Source organism: Anolis sagrei, chromosome 4 (genome assembly GCF_037176765.1).
Source record: "Anolis sagrei isolate rAnoSag1 chromosome 4, rAnoSag1.mat, whole genome shotgun sequence".
In the NCBI taxonomy this organism is placed as follows: domain Eukaryota; kingdom Metazoa; phylum Chordata; class Lepidosauria; order Squamata; family Dactyloidae; genus Anolis; species Anolis sagrei.
The window spans coordinates 184,342,227-184,364,770 of NC_090024.1; the positions used below are offsets into that span (position 1 = coordinate 184,342,227).

A 22,544-nucleotide genomic window follows, 5' to 3' on the forward strand; every position below is an offset into this window, starting at 1 on the left:
TTTTAAAAAGTAATCCATAAGGTTGGTTTCAATATAGATTGATATTTTCAGTGATTATGATATATTCCAATGACTTTTCTGGACTCTTTGAAACAAGTAACTCTTTTTAATGTATTGTCGAAGGCTTTCATGGCCAGAATCACTTGGTTATTGTAGGTTTCTCAGGCTGTATGGCCATGTTCTAGAAGCATTCTCTCCTGACATTTCACCTGCATCTATGGCAGACATCCTCAGAGGTTGTGAGGTCTGTTGGAAACTAGGAAAATTGGGTTTATATATCTGTGGAAAGTCCAGGATGGGAGAAAGAACTCTTGTTCTGTTCCAGGTAGGTGTGAATGTTCCACTTGGCCACTTTGATTAACATTTGATGGCCTGACAGTTTTTAGGGGTGGCTTGTTCTTGCCTGGGGGAATCCTTTGTTGCGAGGTGATTAGCTATTCCTGATTGTTTCTTCTCTGGAGTTTCTTCTTTCTTCTAAATGAGAACAGTATAAGATAAGGATCATGTAAAAAGGGGCTTGCCAAATTGAAAGTTATGAATATGCCAAAGCAGTGTTATCAGGGTTAGTCAGGATAAATTACTGAATGCGATGTGTCAGCTTAATATAAGTATGTGAGTGTGTATTGCAAGAAAACCTTTCCCTAAACTACAATTGCTCTGATAGTCCCATGTGTGATATCTATACATTGTAGAACCCTTTGATCATAATTTCCCTCCACAACACCACCCCCTTCTATCCAATGGGTGGCTTTTCAGATGTTTATGGAGCATAACTTTCATCAGCCTGCCAGCCACGCCGGGGACAACAGAAGATAGAGGCTGAAATCAAACAACCTCTTGGAGAGCCACAACCTCCCAAATCCTGCAGTAAGCCAAAAAGAAGGAAAATTAATTCACTCAGAAAGAGACAACGGTTTACTTAAATAATCTTTAATGATGTATCATGCTGATGCTTGATAGGATTTCTAACACCACATATCAGCACAAACAAGCATAGAAGTCATCCAAATGACACAGAATTACCAGAGTGAAAAGGGTACAGTGATGGTCAGCAGGATACAAGTTCCATCTCCTACTGACAACAAAGCAAAAAACTAACAAGGCGCACATACCTTCAAGGTACCCAAGAGAAGCTAGGCAGGTTCTAGCAAGGAGGACAGAGATGGGGTGGGAGTGGGTCAGGGAGGCACAATGTTCTTAGCATCGAACACAGTTATGTTCCACTTGCTGGGCCAGATTAAAACTGTTTTTTTCAGAAATTGCCGTTCTTTTAGACCAAACAGTGTGGTTCATATTCGTGAAGCACACCTGCTGGTCACAAGACCTTCCCACCCCAGGCTCTCAGGGTACTCAGCAATATCTCAAACAAAAGCATGGAAATGCAGAGAAAATATTTCCTCCCTCCCAAACCATGGAGGTGGCATGCCAGACAGACAAAGACCCTGTAAAATGGGGGTTCCTTTCTCCCATGCACATATACGCCCTCACAATACAATATAAAGCACACATCAATTCCAGAGGTAGAATTCACACTGGAGGAAGATCTACCCAGTCTTGGCACACTCCACACACGACTCTAAGCAAGGCACTGGCTACAAGACAGATTTTGAGAATTTGGTCCACAGCAGCCTAGAGGGAGGGCACTGCATGTTCTCTGCTTACCTTGGAGACATTCCTCAATTTCTGTCACTGTTGTCCTCAAAAGGTTTGCAAAATGCATTTTGCTAAAACTGCTTGTGACTGCAAGGACAGACATGTCTGATAGCAAGAGGGAGGCAGCCTTTAGGGAATGACCGCTGCTCTTGTTTTGGGCCTGAGTGGCACAAAGACTCTACAAAGCTTGTCTCCTACTCTAGGAGGGCAAATTCATAAGGAATTCCCTATTACAGCTGGTTTGAAAGGACTGGTGAGGCTTTAAAAGCTGTACATGAGTTCATCATCAGAAATTTGTGGACAGGACTTTTAACAGGAAAGGCCTTATACTAGCTATGAGCATTTCATTGAGCAAAACTCAACATGCAAAGTGAAGATAGGTGTGGTCTCCTGCCTCTTACAGTGCCGCAATGACACAGCTTCAGAAAAGGGCAGATGTTGCTGCAGGTTCCCTCTTCAGATGTATTATCAGCCAACATGAGGCTTTTTAGTCTGCTCCTAGAACAGCAGCAATTTTGCTGGTAAGAAAACTGCAAGATTTCTATGGCTTTTATTCTTGCCAACAGTGAAAGAAGATACCTGTCTATATACGCATTATGCAGAAAGAGACACCTGACCAGAGGTTGTCTCCTCAACCTATGACAGTCAAGAAAAGGAGGTTGCCTTGGTGGTGAGTGCAAGCATGACAAAGAAAACTAGACATCCTCCCCAGACCCAAGCAACTGGGAAGCAACCTATATTCTGATAAAGAGGGTAGATGGGTGAAAAACTCTTCCTGTAGACACATGCATCAGGCACGAACCAGTGGCCAAAACAGAGAGGTGAGTAATCCTCCAACTTTTTAAAAAAGCAAACAAATGTGTTAAAAGCAGCTCCAGGGAGAAACATTCAGACAGTAGTGCTGGTATTATCACTACTCTTACTTCTGAACCATTTATTTAAAAAACCTCAATTCATTTCTCCAAACTGCTACTGTCTTTTACAACAAAAAAACTTTACAGATTTACTGCAGGCTCCTGTGTTCCTTGTTCCTCACATAAGAGAATTCTGGAGGAACAATTAAGATCAGGGAAATTGGCTGAAACTGCTCTTCCCTAATCTAATGCCTTCCAACGTTGTTGAACTACAGTCCCTATATTGGTATGCTGGCTGTGGGATTATGGGACCTTTAGTCCAGTTGCTCTAGAAGGTGCCAATGTAGGGAAAGCTGGGTTCACATTTTCCTCCTCTCTCCCTCCCTGATTTATTTAAACTGGAGCCATTGCAAAGCATAATTTGGAAATGTTACTTTTCCCCCAGAATCTGCCCAGTGGTCAAACCAGCTGGATGATCTTGAATCTAAAGTCCAGAAAAGTAACTTTTCAAAGCTTTGCTTTAAAGTTGTGTTTATGAAAGAAAAAAACTCAGAAGTGATCACAGGTTTTCTGCAGCAGATCCATTTTGCTCACAGGACAAAGGCAGTTTCCCCCATGTTGTATAAGCATCTTGGCTCCAAGGTTCAACTGCTGCATCTGATAGAAAGGAAGCAGCCTTAATCCTTCAGTTGCAGAACCACTGTTAGCTGAGACTGCATTAATAAAGACATGCAACCATTTCTCATGTTACATGACTGTAGCGAGTGTCAAAGAGATTCATAAAAGAAACACAATGGTTAAAAGTGACAGATATCTGGCACTCAAGTTTCTCTCTATTATATTGAGCGAGAATAGAGGTGTGCTCCCTTCTGCTCACAGTAATCTACCTCCTAAGGCTGGGGTTCAAAGGCTAGGGCTTTCCCTGAGCCAAAGAGACTAAAAGTTCAGAGCAGGGGTAGGTAAAGTGCAGCCTGCAATCAGTACGTGTCCTACAGGGCCATTTTTAAGGCCGATAGAGCCTTTTAGAGCCTTCCAGATCTGCTCTACCTTAATTTTATTTCCACTTTTAAGAAATTCTGCTTTCTGCTTCTGAAGGGTTCCAGGAGCAGTTTTTAGTCTTTTTCAAGGTCAGAGCATCTCAACCTATTTTTTCAGGGTGGTGGTAGTTTAGTGATCTGGGGTCCCTTGAAGGTTTTGGAGGCCAAAAACTGTCACCAAACCTTTCACCTTTGTCCACCTAAGGCTCTTGTCTCTTGGCTATATCTCACTCACAGTGAGTGATTTTACTGGGTGATAGGAACTGTGGTGCTAGGCTATATTTGTTGGCGAAAGATTGCCTGAAAAGTTTCTTTTACTGGCCAATGGGAAATAGTAGCTAGAAACAGCCAAGGAAAATATATATGCAAGTCAGCAGAAGGTGGCATAAAAATGCTTTAGCTTCTGGCTTGACGAAATACACAGCCTCTCATTGCAAACATAACCAGGATACATGCTTACTCGCTGGTGTTTTGTTTTGCCTATGTGCAAGTGTGCACATGTGCTCTGAGCTCTCACAGGTCCCTGGGTCAACTTTTTCTATGACTTCTGAACTCAGCTCACAAAAAACACTTCCTGATCTTCCATCCATTCGCAGGAAGTTCTTTCTTTGTCCCCTTCCTAGATCTCATTCTAGATTCCAGTGGGAGTTTCGAATAATTTCCAACTCATGGTCTCCCTGTCCACAGATGGTCCTCTGCAGTTCCACTGAACTAATGTGAGTGCAACATAGTAGCAGCCAAGAAAAGATCACCAAGTGCAAACAAAACATTAAGGCTTTCACGGAGGAAAAGAGAGAGAAGGTAACGGTATGCTTTGAAATGGAAACACAACAGGAAATTAAAAGGGTCCATGGGGCAGGAGTGGGTGGGTGTCCAAGTTCTCCTCATGCCTGCAAAATGGCTTCACCTTCGTGGAGCTGAACAGGAGATTGTAATCCTTTAGCGAGCATCCAGACTGGAGCTCATAGTCAGAATGTCCTCCTCCTGGATGGTCTCCAACTCCTCTGTCTGCACAGCCTGAGTGATAAGAGTCAGCTCCTGGCAGAGTGTCTCATGGCGGTAAGCCACCCGGATGTCTGGGACATTGGTGCGCCGGATATCATTGCCCTCTGGTCCCTCCTTCATGTAGTTGGGCCCAAGCCAGTAGCTCTTTACCTGGACAATAAAATACAGAGTCCAAACCATGATTAGATAAAGGGAAACTTTATGGTTTTTCTTGGTCCTTTCAAATAGCAGAACTCTCATAGAGCCTTTAACAAACATATAAATGTCCAGCACAAGGGACTTTTTAAAAATAAGAAAGGCCCAGGAGTATTTCTTTCCTCTTATATACAAGCAACAATCCCACCTGATCTATGACCCTTAAATGCTTCCCTCCACTTCTTATTTCATTGTAAGATTTTTTTTGTGTTGGAGTGGGGAAACTATACACTTTTCTCTAGCAAAGGACTGCATATCATTTTCTTAATAGTAATGATGTCAAAGCCAGCCTCTATTTCCCACCATTATGTGTATCATTACTTTGAAATGTTATGGTTTGGACTAAAACCAACAGTGGCTGAGTGATTCTATGAATTGTCGTCTAGAAAGTAAATCTTCAGTGCTTGAAGAGGTGGAATATGATGCCTCAACACAAGGATTCAATGTTGGAATTAATACAGCATGGGAGCTATGAGATGTATTCGGTAATTTGCAAGTACCCTTAGAAAACACTACTGATGTTGGAGAGAAATTTTATTGAATCTGCATCTTAGTTCCTATAATTGTGCCACTAGCTTTATTGCCTCTAGCTATTTGTTTAGTTAATTTTCCTTCAGAATAGAATTTGAAAGTAAATGCGTTCCAGCACTTCTTTTATACTCATTCTGTAAACATGAACTCCTATCTAGCCATAAAACACACTTACACATGGAAGGAAACTAGAAAGAAGTCTGGGGAAGCCTAGCATTTTAGGGAGATACAAACTTCCATAAGAAAAAACCCTTCTAAAGCAGTGGTTCTCAACCTTTCTAACACCGTGATCCCTAAATATGGTTCCTCATGTTGTGGTGACCCCAACCATAAAATTATTTTTGAGAGTGAAAGGCAGGTGAGGGTGGCTTTGTGTGAGGCCAGGCCTCATGCAAAGGAGCCCCCGCCTAGTTCTCACTCTTGCTGGCTGGTGCAAGGCAGGCAAGGGCTCTGCTCTAGGCCTGGCCTTCTGCAAAGCCTTGGGGGGCAGGGCCAAAGGAGGCGGCCTCGTGAACCCTCTGAAATGGCCAAACGACCCCCAGTCTTATTTGTAGGTTTTAATGCATTTTATTAATTTTATAATTTTATTAGATGGAGTTTTATGCATGTTAGTTGTCTATAGACTTAAGCGTTGTTGTATATGCTTAAGTAAAGGTAAAGGTTTCCCCCTCTGACATTAAGCCCAGTCATTTCTGATTCTCAATTTCTAATGTTTTCGAACTGCTAGATTGGCAGAAGCTGGGGCTAACAGCAAGAGCTCACCCCGCTCCCCGGATTTGAACCTGCGACCTTTCAATCAGCAGCTCAGTGGTTTAATCCACTGCACCACCGGGGGCTTCCCTGTATATGCGTAAGTGTTGTCTATTTTATATGCAGCACCCTGAAGTGCTTCTGTAAGTCACCCTAAGTATCTTCAGGGAGATAGTGGTGGGGTAGAAATAAAATTTATTATTATTATTTATAATTGAGGTTGAATGTTTCCTATGAGTGTCTCATTTGGCTGTGAAATGCTAGGAAAAGGACTGTTTGGGTGATAAGGAGAATTGTGGTGTTTAAACCTAATGATCTGCAGTGGGGACACTGAGAGATCAGAAAAGAAGGATCCAGTGAAGCAATAGACTTTGTTTCTCCCTTCCCCAAAAGGCAATGAAGATGAACTGTTATTATACAGGGAAAAGGATCACAGGCTTTCTCTGATCATCATCCCAGCTGCTCTGTTTTTCAAGCCCCAGTTTGTCATGTTACAAAGAGCTGAATCCAACTTCTTATCCCAACTTGAGTAGACTGACTTAGGTCAACATAGAGGTAAGTACCACTGATTCAATGTGCTCACTTTGGTTGGAATCAAAAACTGTATTAAGCTCAGAAATATTCTGAGAAAACCACTACTGAAACAGATGTGCTTGCATGCAAAAGTTTTACTGGCTATGAAGTCCCAAAGAGACCCTCCGTTTCAGAAGTCACACGGGGTGTACCACCAGTGCTTACAATTACATAGATCCCTCACCTTTCAATTCAAGACTATTAAATGGTGAATACAATGAATGTGTGCTCTAGATTTGAGTCAGAATTTTAAAGAAGCTACTGAGGATGATGAACTTATTTTAGGGACAGGATTCAGCACCTTGGATAGCTCCTCTAGGGCTCAAGAGTAAAAAGCTGGGGCAGATTTGCCATCCTACTGAAGTAGTAGCTCCTCCTGATTCCAATGTGGCATCAGGTTATGAAATCAATCTCTTTGAGAAATGATTCAACTTTTACCTTGTGGGAGAAGCCACTCATGAGCACACTGTTGCGTGCAAGTTCGCACATGTCACAAGAGCTGAGCTTCCACACCTGTGTGGCAATGCTGTATTCCTCCATCAGGGGCTCCTGTAAGAGAGACATTGTCCATCAGATTGGTTAATAGATGACAACAAATAAACACATGCAGAGTAGTAGCTAGCAGACAAAAATCCAAGCCACTTGCAAGAATGCTTAAAACTAAGTATAGATATATGCAGTCAATGCCAAAAAAGCATTTCACATCCAAACAAAATGAGAAAATACGAATTAACTTCCCTGGCAGTACAGCTTTATTATATTGTTGCTGACTGCAAACTCAACCACAAAGCGCATTCAAAAGCTTGGAAATACTAGTTTTGGACTACCGCCAATATGAGAGATTCTGAGAACTGTAATATAACAAAAGAAAAAAAACCCTCCATAATCTTTCCATGCAAATTCTGTTCAACACTTCGGGCCACATACAAACCTTGAATGTTCTACTACTGGACAGAAATGAGCTCAATGAACAGGTCACTAGGTGGCAGCATCTCTACTGTCACCATCAACACTGAAGAGTTGAGAGCAACAGATGGTAGGTTCTGCCCCAAGTGTACAGCACATTATGTACTTGTACAAACAGTAACAAAATCTGAAAATTATGTCTCCAGAGAAATGTACGTCAAAACATGAAAAAGGCTAAAAAGGAGGAGAATAAATAAAATTCTGTCTGGGTAACAACTGCTGAACAAATGTCTGCCCTCTTCCATAAGACATAGGCTGACCCATGATATTCTACTAGCAAAAATGAAACAGCCCCCAAACTCCAAAGTCAACAAACACAGTGTCCTCAGCAGACCAAGTGCTTTGGTTCCTGAGACAAAGCACCCCATAGTTCCCTCTCACCCTCCTGGTTGTAAAAATGTAATAGTAAATAAAATAATAAAACATGTTTTTCTCCTTTCCTAAAACTCAAAATCAGCAGCTAAGGGAGGCATCTCACTCTGCTTTGGGCACAAAACAAAAAATTCTCAGATCTGAGTCAAACTCTAGAAGTTATTGGACATGAAATATATTGTGGAATAAGCCAGGCTTTTAAAAACAAAATGGAACTAGATTATAGGCACTTAATATAAAAAGAAGGAGCTGATGCTCAATATAAGCAAAGGAGGCTGAGCAATTTTTAAATTGATCCTTTCATGATTTGTGCAATGCAGGTCTGACAAGAGCCTGCATTCCACTATTCGTTCCAATTGAATTAGCCCTGGAAGATGAAGGCTTCTGATAATTCAAATGGAAACTGTGCAACATTAGACCAGTATATGTTTACTGTTCAGTAAAGTATGTAGCTGGACAAATAGTCCAAAGGGCTGCAGGGGAAAAAACACATAGTAGAGAGGTTTGGGTAGAGACCTCATATAGATTTTCCATGTCATGAAAAAGAAACACTTGGAATACTGGACCAAGACCCTAAAGGACAGGTGGAGAAATGCATGCAACTCATGAAACCCACATTTTTTAAAAAGTGCAACTTTCAGACAATTTTTGTCTGAGAACTACAGAGAAAGACCCTCCCAATCTCTACACAAAACACAACTTTTAGCCCCCCTCCCCCACTTCTTTTTTGATGCTGTCCTTCTCAAAATGGTGACAAGAAGTGGTCTGACCCTGTTGTCATCCCTCCATCTCTCTCATGCCATCTAGCTCAGGCATGGGCAAACTTTTTTGCCCTGAGGCCATATTGTAAGTCTGGCTGGGGGGGCGGGGGGGGGGGACTGGTTTGGGAGAGGCTGATCATCCTTGGGCTGTCTCCCAGCATAAGGAAAGGGCTACTCACATCCTTATGCTCCGAGGAGGGTGAGGCAGGCAGTGTCTGAAAGAGCTCCACAGCCCTTTCAATCACTGTCTGCCTTCCTGACTCCAGCTGTTTTCTCTGAAAAAGATGGGGTTCCCCCCACTTCCATCTGCTGAGAGAAGGGCAAGGCAACAGGAACTAGCTGAGAGGAGGAGACAGCTATTGCTGAGAGTTTTTGCCTGCTGTGTGTTTCACTCTGGGGGTCGTGGGCCGCTGCTTCCACATGTTGAGAAGAGGGTCGAGGGAGACAGGGGCCAGAAATGAGACCCCAAAGGGCCTCTTCTGGCCTGTGGGCCTGTGTTTGCCCATGTCTGATCTAGCTGCATGAAGACTGTCGGTCACCTTCCACTCCACAAGGCTTTGTGCTGCTCAAGGGAGTATGATGGTTATGGACAAGGTGAGCAAAAATACAGAATAGACTCTTGTGCCCTGTTCAAATTAAAACATTATTGCATGTTAGGTAAGGTAAAGGTTTTCCTCTGACATTAAGTCCAGTCGTGTCCGACTCTGGGGGTTGGTGCTCATCTCCATTTCTAAGCTGAAGAGCCGTAGACATCTCCAAGGTCATGTGACCGGCATGACTGCATGTAGCACCATTCCCTACTGCTGGAGCTGTACCTATTAATCTACTCACATTTGCATGTTTTCGAACTGCTAGGTTGGCAGAAGCTGGGGCTAACAGTGGGAGCTCATGCTGCTCCCCAGATTCGAACCTGCGACCTTTTGGTCAACAAATTCAGCAGCTCAGTGCTTCAACCCACTGCACCACCAGGGGCTTATATACTAGTACCAAGAGGCTGGCCTTCATTTTGCAGAAAACTAGGTATCAAGGAAACTTGGCAGAATGCAGAGAAGAAAGAGGATTTCACAGGATGGACCAGAATGACATGAACTTTATGCAATAATATGGGCAAGCAATGTGTGGCACTGGGGCTGCAGGCAGCCTTTAAAGGCTATTTTTTGAAGTATTCACCTCCTCATTGACCAATAGGAACTGCCGCCTTAATGTATATTTTATCAGACTATACTAGAGAACAGAAATGTACATTGATAGATGTTCTAAAGAAAAGTGGAACAATGTTTTAACATGCACTGACCTATTTACATTGCAATGGTATTAATTTTCAATGTAACTGCAGAAGGATGCTTAAATGTACTTGCTTCTGTGTATTAGAATATACAAAATTAATCAAATGTGACTCATGCAATTTTCAGCCTTGCTAAGCTGGCTGATTTTTCTTTCTTTCTTGTAGGTTGTTCCCAAACAAGTTGGAGAAATGCACAAAAGAAACCACATGTAACAGAAAGGACCAAAAATATTTTACTTGCAATAGTAGAATCCTTTTTTAGATTAGATGTTGTCCCCATGCCAATTCTCACAGGGCTACACCTTTATTTGGCTGCAACTATGTTGCACTCACCTTAGTGAAGTGAAATTGTAGAGGATCATCTGTGGACAGGGAAACCATGAGGCCCCGAGACAGGTACTCTGGCAGTGGGTTGCGGTGGTAGCTCAAGAACAGACTGTTATTGCTAAGTGGAGACATGGCAATGCCAATCTGGGCCAGGTAGTAGAGGTACTGGAGCACAGGTGCCTATGGAAAACTCAGGGTTAGACAAGACCTCCTACAATTTTTGAATTTCATCTCATGTAGCAGGAATACATGAGTTTCCCCTCCTTCATCATATCCAGAAGGTTCTTTCAACTTGCTCAGAAATCTCTTTATGATACAATATTAACTGTAGTATTTAGACAGAACAATAACAAACATTCATATAATCATAGAGTTGGAAGAGACTCCATGAGCCATCCAGTCCAACCTGTTGCCAAGAAGCAGGAAAATTCTACCTTCATTACCCCATAGCTTCTGCTTAGGTTCACAGCAGCTTTGATGTTTGTCCTAACTATTGCTTATTCTGTCTGATGTTAGCTCTCTGAAGACTTACATTTAGGTCCTTATCACCATCTTACTCTTTTCATCAGAGTTGGCAGATATGTGAGATGCTGGAGATGTCTAATAGAAATATGTGCATCTATATGCACACACGTGCTCTTGTTTTCATCTACAAACAAACAAGCATCTTAAGAACTAGTAGGTTTTCTCTGGTCTAATAATATGTGAATTGCCACCCACTTTCATGTGTGGCACCAGATTCTGACTAATTAGTACTTAAATGGAAGACTAAAGGAATACCAGGAGCTGTCAGCTGTAATTTAGAGGTAGGCAATGGCAAATGACCCCAGAGTATTCACTGCCTAAGAAAACCTTATGAAACTGATGAGTCGCCATAAGTTAACAGGCCTTTTGAAAATACATACACACATACCATGTAGTACCACACATATTTTTCACTATCTCACCTTTCGCAGCAGGAGGCCATGCGATATGTTTTCTGTCAGCATGAAACCTGACACCAGATGATGGATGGGTCCAGCCTCCCCACAGTGGGGGCGCAGCACCAAGGTGTGAAAGCCTCTCTTCCTAGAGAATGAGAGGGAGAGAAGCAAAGCTTAGTCAATGCCATTATCTCAATAAACCATGATCTTATTTGTGGAGATAATAAAGCAATAGGATAAGAAGAGAAACTGAAACCAAGAAGAGAGTCAGAGCACCAAATATGGCACCATCAGAACTCAGCATTATGATTTTCCAATATGCCACTGTCTAGCATGCTGCATGTAGAGCTAAGGAAATATGCTTTGAGAGTCTCAAGTATGCGTGTCCCATTATGAATTGCAAAATGGAGAAAGAGATAAAAAGGGTAATTTACCTGCGGAGATGATTCAGTACCACCATATTGGCATATGTGTAATAAAGGTAGTATGAATAGGGTGGGTTGTCTTCTTCCACCCAATTGCCTGGTAAGGGGCTATCCAAGTTGAAGATGTGGTGTTCTGGTTTGGACTCATCATCCACACTGTCAAAGCCATCTACCTGCAAGTCCAAAACAAAAGGAGAGAGATATTGAGAAGTAGGCTCCATTCGGCTTCAAAGATACTTCTGAATTCTTTTGCTCCAGATATCATTGCAAGGATATTCATCAGGATTACCAATATCATCAGAAAGAGCAACCAAGTCACTCACTTACAGTAATTACAACAGAGACATCCACAAGAAAGCAGATGTTCTAATGCTGCAAGACCTGGTATTTAAGTGCATTCCACTTTGGCAAAGTTAGCTAAGCTACATTTGTATACTGCTCTTCTTCTTTCTTTCTTTCTTTCTTTCTTTCTTTCTTTCTGTCTTCCTTCCTTCCTTCCTTCCTTCCTTCCTTCCTTCCTTCCTTCCTTCCTTCCTTCCTTCCTTCCTTTTGTTTATTTACACCCCGCTTTATCTCCCCCGATTTAACAATTTAAAATATCCAAATATACAAACATTAAAACAGGATTAAATATAAACAGTACAATAGTGTCTTGCTTATCCAACATAAATGGGCCAGCAGAACGTTGGATAAGCAAAAATGTTGGATAATAAGGAGGGATTAAGGAAAAGCCTATTAAACGTCGGATTATGTTATGATTTTACAAATGAATGCAATGTAGTAATTACTGTATTTACGAATTTAGCACCAAAACATTGCAATGTATTGAGACAGGTGTGGAGGCAGGGTGGGAGGCAGTCTGCGTTGGAGAATACAGAATGTTGGATGAGTGAAGACTGGATAAGCGAGACTCGACTATATTAAAAAATTCCAAGTTAAAAACTAATAAAACAAATTCTTCACTCTGCTCCAAATGCAATAGCCGCCCCTGCCAGTTCCTTCTCAAATCTTGGATGATGCTGCTGGCATTTCTGTCAAACACTTACATGCTCCAAGAAAAGATGCAATTCTGGGTGGCTTGCAGGATGGATTGTAGCTTCAAAGAGAGGCAGGAAGATGTTTTCCAGCATCTCCTGGAAATTGGCCAACTGCTTTTTGGTCTTGTATACATCACTGTTGGAAACCAAGAAATTCAAAAACAGGGATGTCATTAGCTGAGGTTCAAAAAACTTGCAACCACATTGCTCCACCCAGAAATCTCCCCTTTCACATGTCTTTTGGAACTCAAATTCTCAATCTATTAAACACACACACCATTCTGCTTTCATTGCACTGATAGCCTAGTGATGAACAGACACAGATAATCCTACTTCGCGTTCGGAGAATAAGCTAATACGGAATTTGACCTCAACAATTTGGACTACGGACTAACTAATAAGTATAAAATCATGATTCAGCACTTTAGGTTTTAATATGTTATGTGTTTTAATCTGCTTTATTGTATTATGTGTTTTATTTGCTCATCTGTTTGATGGTTTTATAGTTTGATAGAGTATGTTTATTGTTATATTGGTTTTATTGTTATGCCTATGATGCAGCATTTTGCTGGAGTTTGTAAGCCATCTTGAGTCCCCTGCAGGGTGAGAAAGGCAGGGTATAAATGAAGTAAGTAAATAAAAAAACAAACAAACACTTTGCCCATAAATTTGCTAGGACACTGGTTCTGCCTTTAGTCTTCCAGATGTTTCAAACTACTGGCCATACTGTCTGGGGCTTCTAGGAGTTGAAAACCCAAACAACTGGAGATCCAAATGTGAAAAACTACTGTACAGGTCAGTCAATGCTTAGGCAAGTTATACATACCTCTTAGATTTAATCTGCTCCGAAATACTGGTAGATACCAAGTCTGAGTACAGACAACTAAAACTTCTACAAATTGTCGCATATTGTCAGTCACTGGGACTAACACAGGTATTCCTACTACAGCTAGTATCACAGCAACACGGGATAAGCTTAACGTAAAGTGTTACCAGCAAATAATACAATGGAATAGTTGTGAAGATTTGGATAGAGGCATTGCCTCTGAGCAACTTAAGGATTCTAGTTATATCAGGAGATGCAGAGAACAAGTAGCCAGTGTTTAACCAACTCCTCTTTTATGTATCTTTCCTGGAATGAGTTGCAAAGCAAATTAAGATGAACATATTTAACTAAAAAGATGAGTGTGAAATTTTCTTCAAGGATGTTTCTTTAGCAATGCTGTCATATGCTTAAGAACTTGATCCAAACAATTCAGGGGGGAAAGTATAACCATAAATGATGGAAGTCTCTATCTGCAATGGTTCTGATCAAGGGAAAGTTATTTTAATTTACTGTTGCTATTTTTTGTGGGAAGAAAGAGCTGGGATTCAGACTAGATTTTTTTAAAGATCAACTTCATTTTAAAAACTAAATGTAAAGCAGGCCATTATTATACCTAGTGTTAAAATGGTTGTATTTCCTCTTATCTTGTGCAGGAGGCAGAGTTCTTGTTTCTTACAGACTTTCTCTATAAGTGCATACTTCGTATTTCGCCCCCTCCAGGACACTCCTAGTATGCTTTGCTAGTTATTCTGGAACCTTTGGGAGGAAAACCTAAACTAAAAAATGGCATATGATACAGGATATAAAGACAATGTTTGTGAGATAGGTTGGACACTTTAAGGCACTCTTCCCCAAAACTTTAACCTTTGTATGTTTGGACTGAAACTTCAATCTATGCTCAGTGGGTAAGAAAGAAATGATAGGGATGTAGTCCAAAACATCTAGAGGGCACCAGCTTGAGGAAGTTTGGGCAGTTGTAGGTTTTTTGGGCTGTATGGCCATGTACTAGAAGCATTCTCTCCTGATGTTTCACCTGCATCTATGGCAGGCACACTCAGAGGTTGTGAGGTCTGTTGGAAACTAGGAAAATTGGGTTTATATATCTGTGGAAAGTCCAGGATGGGAGAAAGAACTCTTGTCTGTTGGAGGTAGGTGTGAATGTTTCAACTGGCCACCTTGATTAGCATTTGATGGCCTGACAGTTTTTAGGTGTGGCTTGTTACTGACTGAGGGAATCCTTTGTTGAGAGGTGATTAGCTGTTCCTGTCTGAGCTAGGTATGAAACATTCACACCTAGCTGCAACAGACAAGAGTTCTTCCTCCCACCCTGGACTTTCCATATCTAAATCCAATTTTCCTAGTTCCCAACTGACCTCACAACCTCTGAGGATGCCTGCCATAGATCCAGGTGAAACGTCAGGAGAGAATGCTTCTGGAACATGGCCATACAGCCCGAAAAACCTACAGTGACCCAGTGATTCTGGCCATGAAACCCTTTGACAATATATTGAGGAAGTCTGTTCTAAAATAATATGTCATGAATATCATCATATGTAAAGCAGTTTTTCCTTCACACCTTGTACCAGAGGAAACTATTAGGTTATCTTGCCCTGTATCTGCAGTTTTGGGATCATGGTGAATTTCCCAGATCTCAGGCAGAGATACTTGATTTTTTTTAAACAGGAGATGCCAGGAGATACTGGGCATCTTCTGCAAATCTAAGTATCCCTGAGCTATAGTCCAACCCTCACATTATGTTTAGGTCTGCCTCCTATTCATAAGCTTCCTTGAGGAAATTCTGGTTTATTCCACTTTCTTGGTCAGAAGGATCTCAGCATGTTGCAGGCCATGCACAACATTAATAAGATAAAGCTTCCTTGCGTTTGCATTGTCAACTAGGAAAAAAAAAACTCCTCCCCGCTTTCTCTCTTTCTATTCAAACAGAAAGGTTTCAGACACCCTTCCCTCCCCCAACCAGTGAAACAGGTGTTCTGCTTAGGACATGCAACCCTATCAGCATTGCTTGCAAGTTGTGTTGACAGTGTAGCTGGGCAGCTAAGCTTCAAGGGTGCTCCCTCAATAAGCTAGGATTACAAACATGGCTACGGCCAAATATATGGCTCTAACAACAGGCAGATGAACAGGCCTTTAAATTATGCCTCAATATGTTTTGATCTCCCTTGGTGCTGGAAATGAAAAGGAAGCTACTTGTGGTTTTAAAACTCTGTGAGCCGAGGAATAATTGGATGTATTTCTGTAACATGCAGTTTACTTTTCAATGATAATATGATAAGAGCCGCTTGTACATTCTGTTTCCTTTGCCTTATTATCAACACTATAATAACAGAAAAGGCAATACTAGTCACATGTGCCTTGGAGAAACCCTCGCTGAACACAACGTGACTTACTCCTGAGTGGACTCCCATTATTGTCTATTAAAGGGATACTAAAAAATGAGGAAAGGTAACACACATTCATGGACCAGTTCTCAGTATGTCTACTTAGAAGTAATTCCAACAAACGTTCAATGTATTGTCAAAGGCTTTCACAGCTGGAATCACTGGGGTGCTGTATGCTTCACATGTACCTGTGGCTGAATCCTCTGAAGATGCCATCCACAGATGCAGGTGAAACATCAGGAGAAAATGCTGCTAGAACATGGCCATGCAGCCCAGAAACCACACAACACTCCATTTCCCACAGAATTCAGAGGGATGAGGCAAGTGTGCACAGAATGTCAGTCTGGGGCCCCATCACACTAGAGGAAAAAAAATCCACTTAAAATCTGGTTGCTGCCTCCTGCTGAATTCTGTAGTTTAGGAAGGAGCCTTTAACAGCCTCACTACAAATCCCAGAATTCTGCAGGAGGCGGAAATTGGATTTTAAGTGGATTTTTTCTCTCTAGTGTGATGGATGGTCTAACCTTAAGAATACCTGCTTTAATAGGGCTGTTTTCTGGACAGAAGGGTTTTACTTCTGCAGTAACCATTTCCACAGGATTTCAGGATATGGTTGATTTAAGACTAGAGAAAGGTATTGTCTAGTTTATAATAAAGTAGCAATGAGCCCTGATGAACCAACCTGGGCACAGCATATTATTTGAGAACACAGAAATGCTGGACCACTCTAACAACCAACATGGCAGACTACACAGTTTTTTGTTGCCTGGAAGAATCTTTTGTTGAGAGCTGATTAGCTGTCCCTGATTGCTTCCTCTCTGGAGTTTCCCTGTGTTTGAGTGTTGTATTGCTGTTATAATTTTAGAGTTTTTTTTAGTATTGGTAGCCAGATTTTGTTCATTTTCATTGTTTCCTCCTTTCTGTTGAAATTGTCCACATGCTTGTGGATTTCAATGGCTTCTCTGTGTAGTCTGCCATGTTGGTTGTTAGAGTGGTGTCCATTGGACAATTTCAACAGAAAGGAGGAAACCATGAAAATGGACAAAATCTGACTACCAGTATTTTTTTAAAAAAAAAACCCCTCCAAAATCAGGACAGTACATAAAGAGCAACACTCAAAAAACAGGGGAATTCCAGACAAGAAACAATCAGGACCGGCCAACACCTCCCAACAAAGGATCTCTCCAGGCAGCAATCAGCCAGGCTTTGAAGCTGCGATGCCATAAAATGCTAATTAAGGTGGCCAATTGCAACATTCACACTTGCCTCAAGCAGACAAGAGTTCTTTGTCCCACCCTGGACATCCCACATAAATATAAACTCCACCTGCCTAGATTCCAACAGGCCTCACAACCTCTGACGATGCCTGCTATAGATGTGGATGAAACGTCAGGAGAGAACGCTTCTGGAACATGGCACAACCCAGTGATTCCTCTTCGACAACACATTTAGCAGCGAATATTTGCAAATCTCTTTTTAAAGTAATATATAACTACTCCCCCGCCCCCAAGAAAAGCAGTAATCTCTCCCAGGTAACTAAAACAAAATATTTGTTATTATCTACAGATAGAATAATACTTGGGCAACTGGAATATAAACAGGAAAAGAGGAAGATGAATTGATTTGCATTACAGATGAAAGGTTTCAGTCAAGGAAGCTGTGGCCCTGAGTTTGCAAAACGTGAGTAGGGAAGTCAGTGATCAGGCTCTTTGGAGCTTTTGGATTCATAGTGTCATCATGAGACAAAGCTGATGAAATAACAAGCAGCAACAACAAAATTGTCTGCAATTGTCATTCAGGAGTAGGTGGTCAATCATGTCATGTTCTAATTTGCATGTGGTGGTGTGCGTATGAGTAGTGTTTCCCATAAGGTTAAGCTAGATCATTTCTAGAGGAAACTGACTTCAACTCAATATAAGTTGGGCATTGAATCTGCCCAGGTATTTATCTGAATTTAAAGGAGTGAATCAGAGTGCTTAGGCCTATTATAGAACAGACTTATATTTAACAGCTTCTTTAAAGTTATGACTAAAATAAGAGCAGTTTCACAACTCAACTGATACTGAAACCACTGCTTTAATCCACATGTCTACACCATAGCAGATTTGATCAAGAAAGCCATTGCTCTGTTTTGAACAATTCAGCAGGGTTGTTGAGAACTGGGGTTCAGAAAGTCTCTCAGTCATAGGTTTGCCAGCAAGTTAAAGCCAACCTGATGACAAATAACAACAATATTCTGGAATAAGCAGTTGGGACTTTTCGTGCCAGTCCAATGAAATAGGTATCTCCACCTTGTTTCCCACAATGCAGGGACGTGGTACTCACAAGAGACGTGGCACCTGCACAAGCCAGCGCACATTGTTGGAATGCACCTTGTGTGTCACAGCCCACTTGGCTAACTTGTCCCACTCATCTCGAGATCGGCCGTAGATGGAGAGACGTAGTTCTGCATTCTGGTACTTACTCTCTTCTAGGTCAGACATCACTTCCTGCCAGAAAAGAATGTGTTTGTTAGTCTTAGCATTTTTGCAGATGAACAAGCTTGGAAAGGAAGGTAGCGCAGCAAGCATTCTTATGAAACACGCACAGATACATCTTTCATTTCTTTGCTCTGGAAACAAAATTTGCAGTAGGTGCCATGAAATCTATACAGAACCCTTTCATGTGACATGTGTTTAAAACAGAACATTTCATTTGCTTACAACTCTTCCATTTGGCTTCTAAAACATAGAATCATAGAATGATAAAGTTGGAAGAAACCTCGTGGGCCATCCAGTCCAACCCCCTACCAAGAAGCAGGGATTCAAAGCACCCCCAACAGATGGCCATCCAGCCTCTGTTTAAAAGCCTCCATGGAAGGCGTCTCCACCACACTTTGGGGTAGAGAGTTCCAGCTCTCAGTCAGAAAGTTCTTCCTAATGTTCAGGTGGAATCTCCTTTCCTGTAGTTTAAGGCCATTGCTTTGTGACCTAGTCTCCAGGGCAGCAGAAAACAAGCTAGGACATCAGTTTCCAGGTGGAAGGTGGTCCCAGTCAGGGCTGACTTGACACTTCTTCCTCTTGGCACGTTTCTCAGCCTTTTGACTAAGATCAAGTGAAGTTATTATTATTATTATTATTATTATTCGCCCCCAGTGGCGCAATGGGTTAAACCCTTGTGCCAGCAGGACTGCTGACCAACAGGTCATAGAATCATAGAGTTGGAAGAGACCTTGTGGGCCATCCAGTCCAACCCCCTGCCAAGAAGCAGGTCAGTGGTTCGAATCCGGGGAGAGCAGGTTGAGCTCCCTCTGTCAGCTCCAGCTCCCCATGCAGAGACATGAGAGAGACATGAGAGAAACCACAAGGGTGGTAAAACATCAAACATCCAGGTGTCCCCTGGGCAATGTCCTTGCAGATGGCCAATTCTCTCACACCAGAAGCGACTTGCAGTTTCTCAAGTCGCTCATGATACACACACACAAACACAAATTTCATCAATATCATCATCATCATCATCATCATCATCATCATCATCATTTATAGCCGCCTTTCTCCTCATGAGGAGTCTACTCAAAGGGTTGGGCACCTTTGGCCATTCAGAGGCTTTAGCCTTCAAATTCCATCAGCCTGACTCAAGAACAGCCACTGACAAGGCATAGTGGGAGTTAAAGTTCAAAATATGTCAAAGACAAATGCCATAGTAGGCAGATACATGAATTATTTCTAGCCTACTGAATCTAAGAAGGGGTGAGGATTCTGAAACTTAGAATGTAATCGGATCTACATTCCCTCCTGACAGAAAAGCAAAACTGCACACCTATTGTGCGATGAATAAAAAAAAAATCAGGGTGAAATCGGAATCTGCTGCAAGTCTTCATTTTCTTTGTTTAAGTACAGAAACTGCTGCCAGATAGAAATTTTGGCAGCTTAAGAATGCAAGCTCTTTCAAAAGACATAACAAAGTAGCGAACAATCCCTCATAATTACAGGGTGGGACAGAGCAGGAGTGTACAAACATGCAAGACTGATTTAGTAACGGTCCCAAAATTAAACCATACACTGAAATGGACCTCCAATGGTCTTTACAATGGACTAGAGCACTTTAGTAATGCTACTGAAAACAGGCTGTCCTACTGTACTTCGTGGCCATTATGGTACAGTTAAGAACAACTAACAGCCAAATGCGTAAAACCCAATTTTTAACTGTGACAACTATGTGAGATGTTTTATTATTGATAATGCTTTTAAATGTATCTGTTTAGTGATTAGGTGTTCTATGTTTTTATCTTGATATTTAATTTTATTTGATTAGTATAATGTTGTTATTATTTCATATTATATTTACTGCTATAATGTTTTGGTGTATGTTGGGCATTGAATATTTGCCTTTGTATGTGTAAACTGCCCTGAGTTCACTGGGGGAGATAGGGTGGTCTAAAAATAAAGATGATGATGATGATGATTTGAAACACAACAAGATGAGTCCACAAGAAACAAGATCACTCTGCTGGCTGTTGTATTGGATCACACGTCAGACACTTCCCAAGTGTCTAGGACTGTGTGATATATTTGCGAATAACACGTGCAGATCCCAGTAAGATGGCCTTTTGCAGGTGGCAGATGGTCATTTTGTCAGCACCAATTCTGTTTATGTGCAGGCCAAGGTCTTTAGGCACTGCACCCACTGTGCCAATCACCACTGGGACCACTTTTACTAGCTTGTGCCAGAGTCTTTGCAGTTCGATCTTTAAATCCTCATATCATGTCAGCTTTTCCAGTTGTTTCTCTTCAATCCTGCTGTCACCTGGGATTGCAACATCGACAATCCATTCTTTGTTTTTTAACACGATCATGAGGCCAGGAGTATTCTGCTCCAAAACTCTGAATTCGGAAGTCCCAGAGTAGTTTGATGTGTTCATTTTCTGTAACTTTTTCAGGCTTGTGATACCACCAGTTCTTTGTTATTTGTTGTTGTTGTTTTTATTAATTACATTTTCTTGTCCCTTTTAACCTTTACATGCTCTGTCCAAGCTTTAAAAAAACAGGACCAAAAATGCACACATAACATGTTTTCCTGGCTTACTCAGACCTAATTTAAAGCACTAGTACCAACCAGAGTACACACACTGAATCAAATGTATAAGGCTGTACTTTTTAGGTGGATTTATGTTTACTGGGATTAGCAACTGGATACATCACTTTATCTTTAAGCAGGTACTCAAAAATATATAGTAAGGGCGAGAGGTAACTCACTTTGATGATATGGGCAAAATATTTTCCAGAAACCCTGTTGTCAGTCTTGATGAAAATCTCTCGCAGGACAGACTCACCAATGGGGTTGTATTTTGCATTGAACTTGTCAAACCGATGGAAGGTATTACGGTCCTATTAAAAGAAAAATCATTGGAATTAGGAGACCTCAGTGGCAAAGGACTGTGGTTCTTCTGCTCTTCACCTAATGTCTGCAATGACACCTAAATTACTTGTCAGAATTGCCCTCCATGTAGCATTTTGTTCTAGAAGCTGTACCTTTCAAGCCAGAAGGTACTTGAAAGGTAATTGGCCATCTTGATTAAAATTTAATGACCTTGCAGTTTCAAAGCCTGATTGCGTCCTGCCTGGGGGAATCCTTTGTTGGGGGTTGAAAGCTGGCTCTAATTGATTCTTGTCTGGTATTCCCCTGGGTCAGCTAACATGTCCCAACAAAGGATTCCCCTGGGAAGCAATCAGCCAGGCTTTGAAGCTGCGAGGCCATTAAATGCTAATCAAGGTGGCCAATTGCAACATTCACACTTGCCTCCAGCAGACAAGAGTTCTTTCTCCCACCCTGGACATTCCAGATATATAAACCTCACTTGCCTAGTTTCCAATAGACCCTTCAGTCTCTGAGAATGCCTGCCATAGATGTGGGCGAAACATCAGGAGATAATGCTTTTGGAACATGGCCATACAGCCCAGAAAACTCACAGTAACCCAGAAGGTAATGCTCAGCCTAATGAGCATCTCCAACTTTCACATCCCCTTTAAGGCAAGAGCTACTGCCAGTAGATCTATATCTAGGCAAAATGAGGTTAAGCTCCCCATTGAGTAAAACCTAGAGAACAGAGCTGGGGTGGGAATAATGTTGCCTTCCAGACGTTGGACTGCAATTTCCAGCAGTGTTGGTTTGGGCTGGTGGGACTCATAGCACCAAAGCCTCTGGAAGGCCGCATGATTCCAAACCTGAACTAGAGGGAGAATTGGGAAGTAACATTCAACATAAAAGATGAACACAGAGAGCAATTAGTATCCAGTTTCATATGCTTTGTCGATAATGGGAAGGGTCTCCATTCTGCTAACCTCATCCTTAAATAAGTACGGCATTCCCAAACAAGACAACAGCATTCACCATTGTTTCAAAGGCAATGAGTTTTATTCTCTTTGACATGAGTATTTCACATACCGCATGGACATCAAGTGTGTCTACACTGAGATCATAGGCTGTGAGATTCATGGTCTCAAAGACCTCCTTTAGGGTTTGCTCCTTGCCCTTCTCCACATGAACAATCTCCTCCAGGTGCTTCTTCATTGCCCGTTTGATGAATCGCAACAGATGCTTCTGGTTCATGCAAGATGATGCATGGATGTGTGTGTCCACCTGAAAG

The 22,544-nt window shown here is 41.7% G+C and overlaps 1 protein-coding gene across 5 annotated transcripts in view; it reads right to left on the minus strand.

Moving 5' to 3' along the window:
- Positions 1 to 914: 914 nt before the first annotated feature.
- Positions 915 to 22,544, minus strand: part of AMPD2 (adenosine monophosphate deaminase 2) — a 79,754-nt gene continuing 58,124 nt past the window's right edge. For all 5 annotated transcript variants that reach the window (XM_060773246.2, XM_060773244.2, XM_067467951.1 and 2 more), the window contains 9 exons: positions 22,343 to 22,537; positions 21,154 to 21,285; positions 18,245 to 18,408; positions 12,704 to 12,830; positions 11,667 to 11,830; positions 11,257 to 11,377; positions 10,316 to 10,489; positions 7,037 to 7,147; positions 915 to 4,699 (listed from right to left, as the gene is read on the minus strand). In XM_060773246.2, coding sequence (XP_060629229.2) covers positions 4,484 to 4,699; positions 7,037 to 7,147; positions 10,316 to 10,489; positions 11,257 to 11,377; positions 11,667 to 11,830; positions 12,704 to 12,830; positions 18,245 to 18,408; positions 21,154 to 21,285; positions 22,343 to 22,537 — 1,404 coding nt within the window. In that variant the 3' untranslated portion in view covers positions 915 to 4,483. The remainder of the gene's footprint in view (positions 4,700 to 7,036; positions 7,148 to 10,315; positions 10,490 to 11,256; positions 11,378 to 11,666; positions 11,831 to 12,703; positions 12,831 to 18,244; positions 18,409 to 21,153; positions 21,286 to 22,342; positions 22,538 to 22,544) is intronic.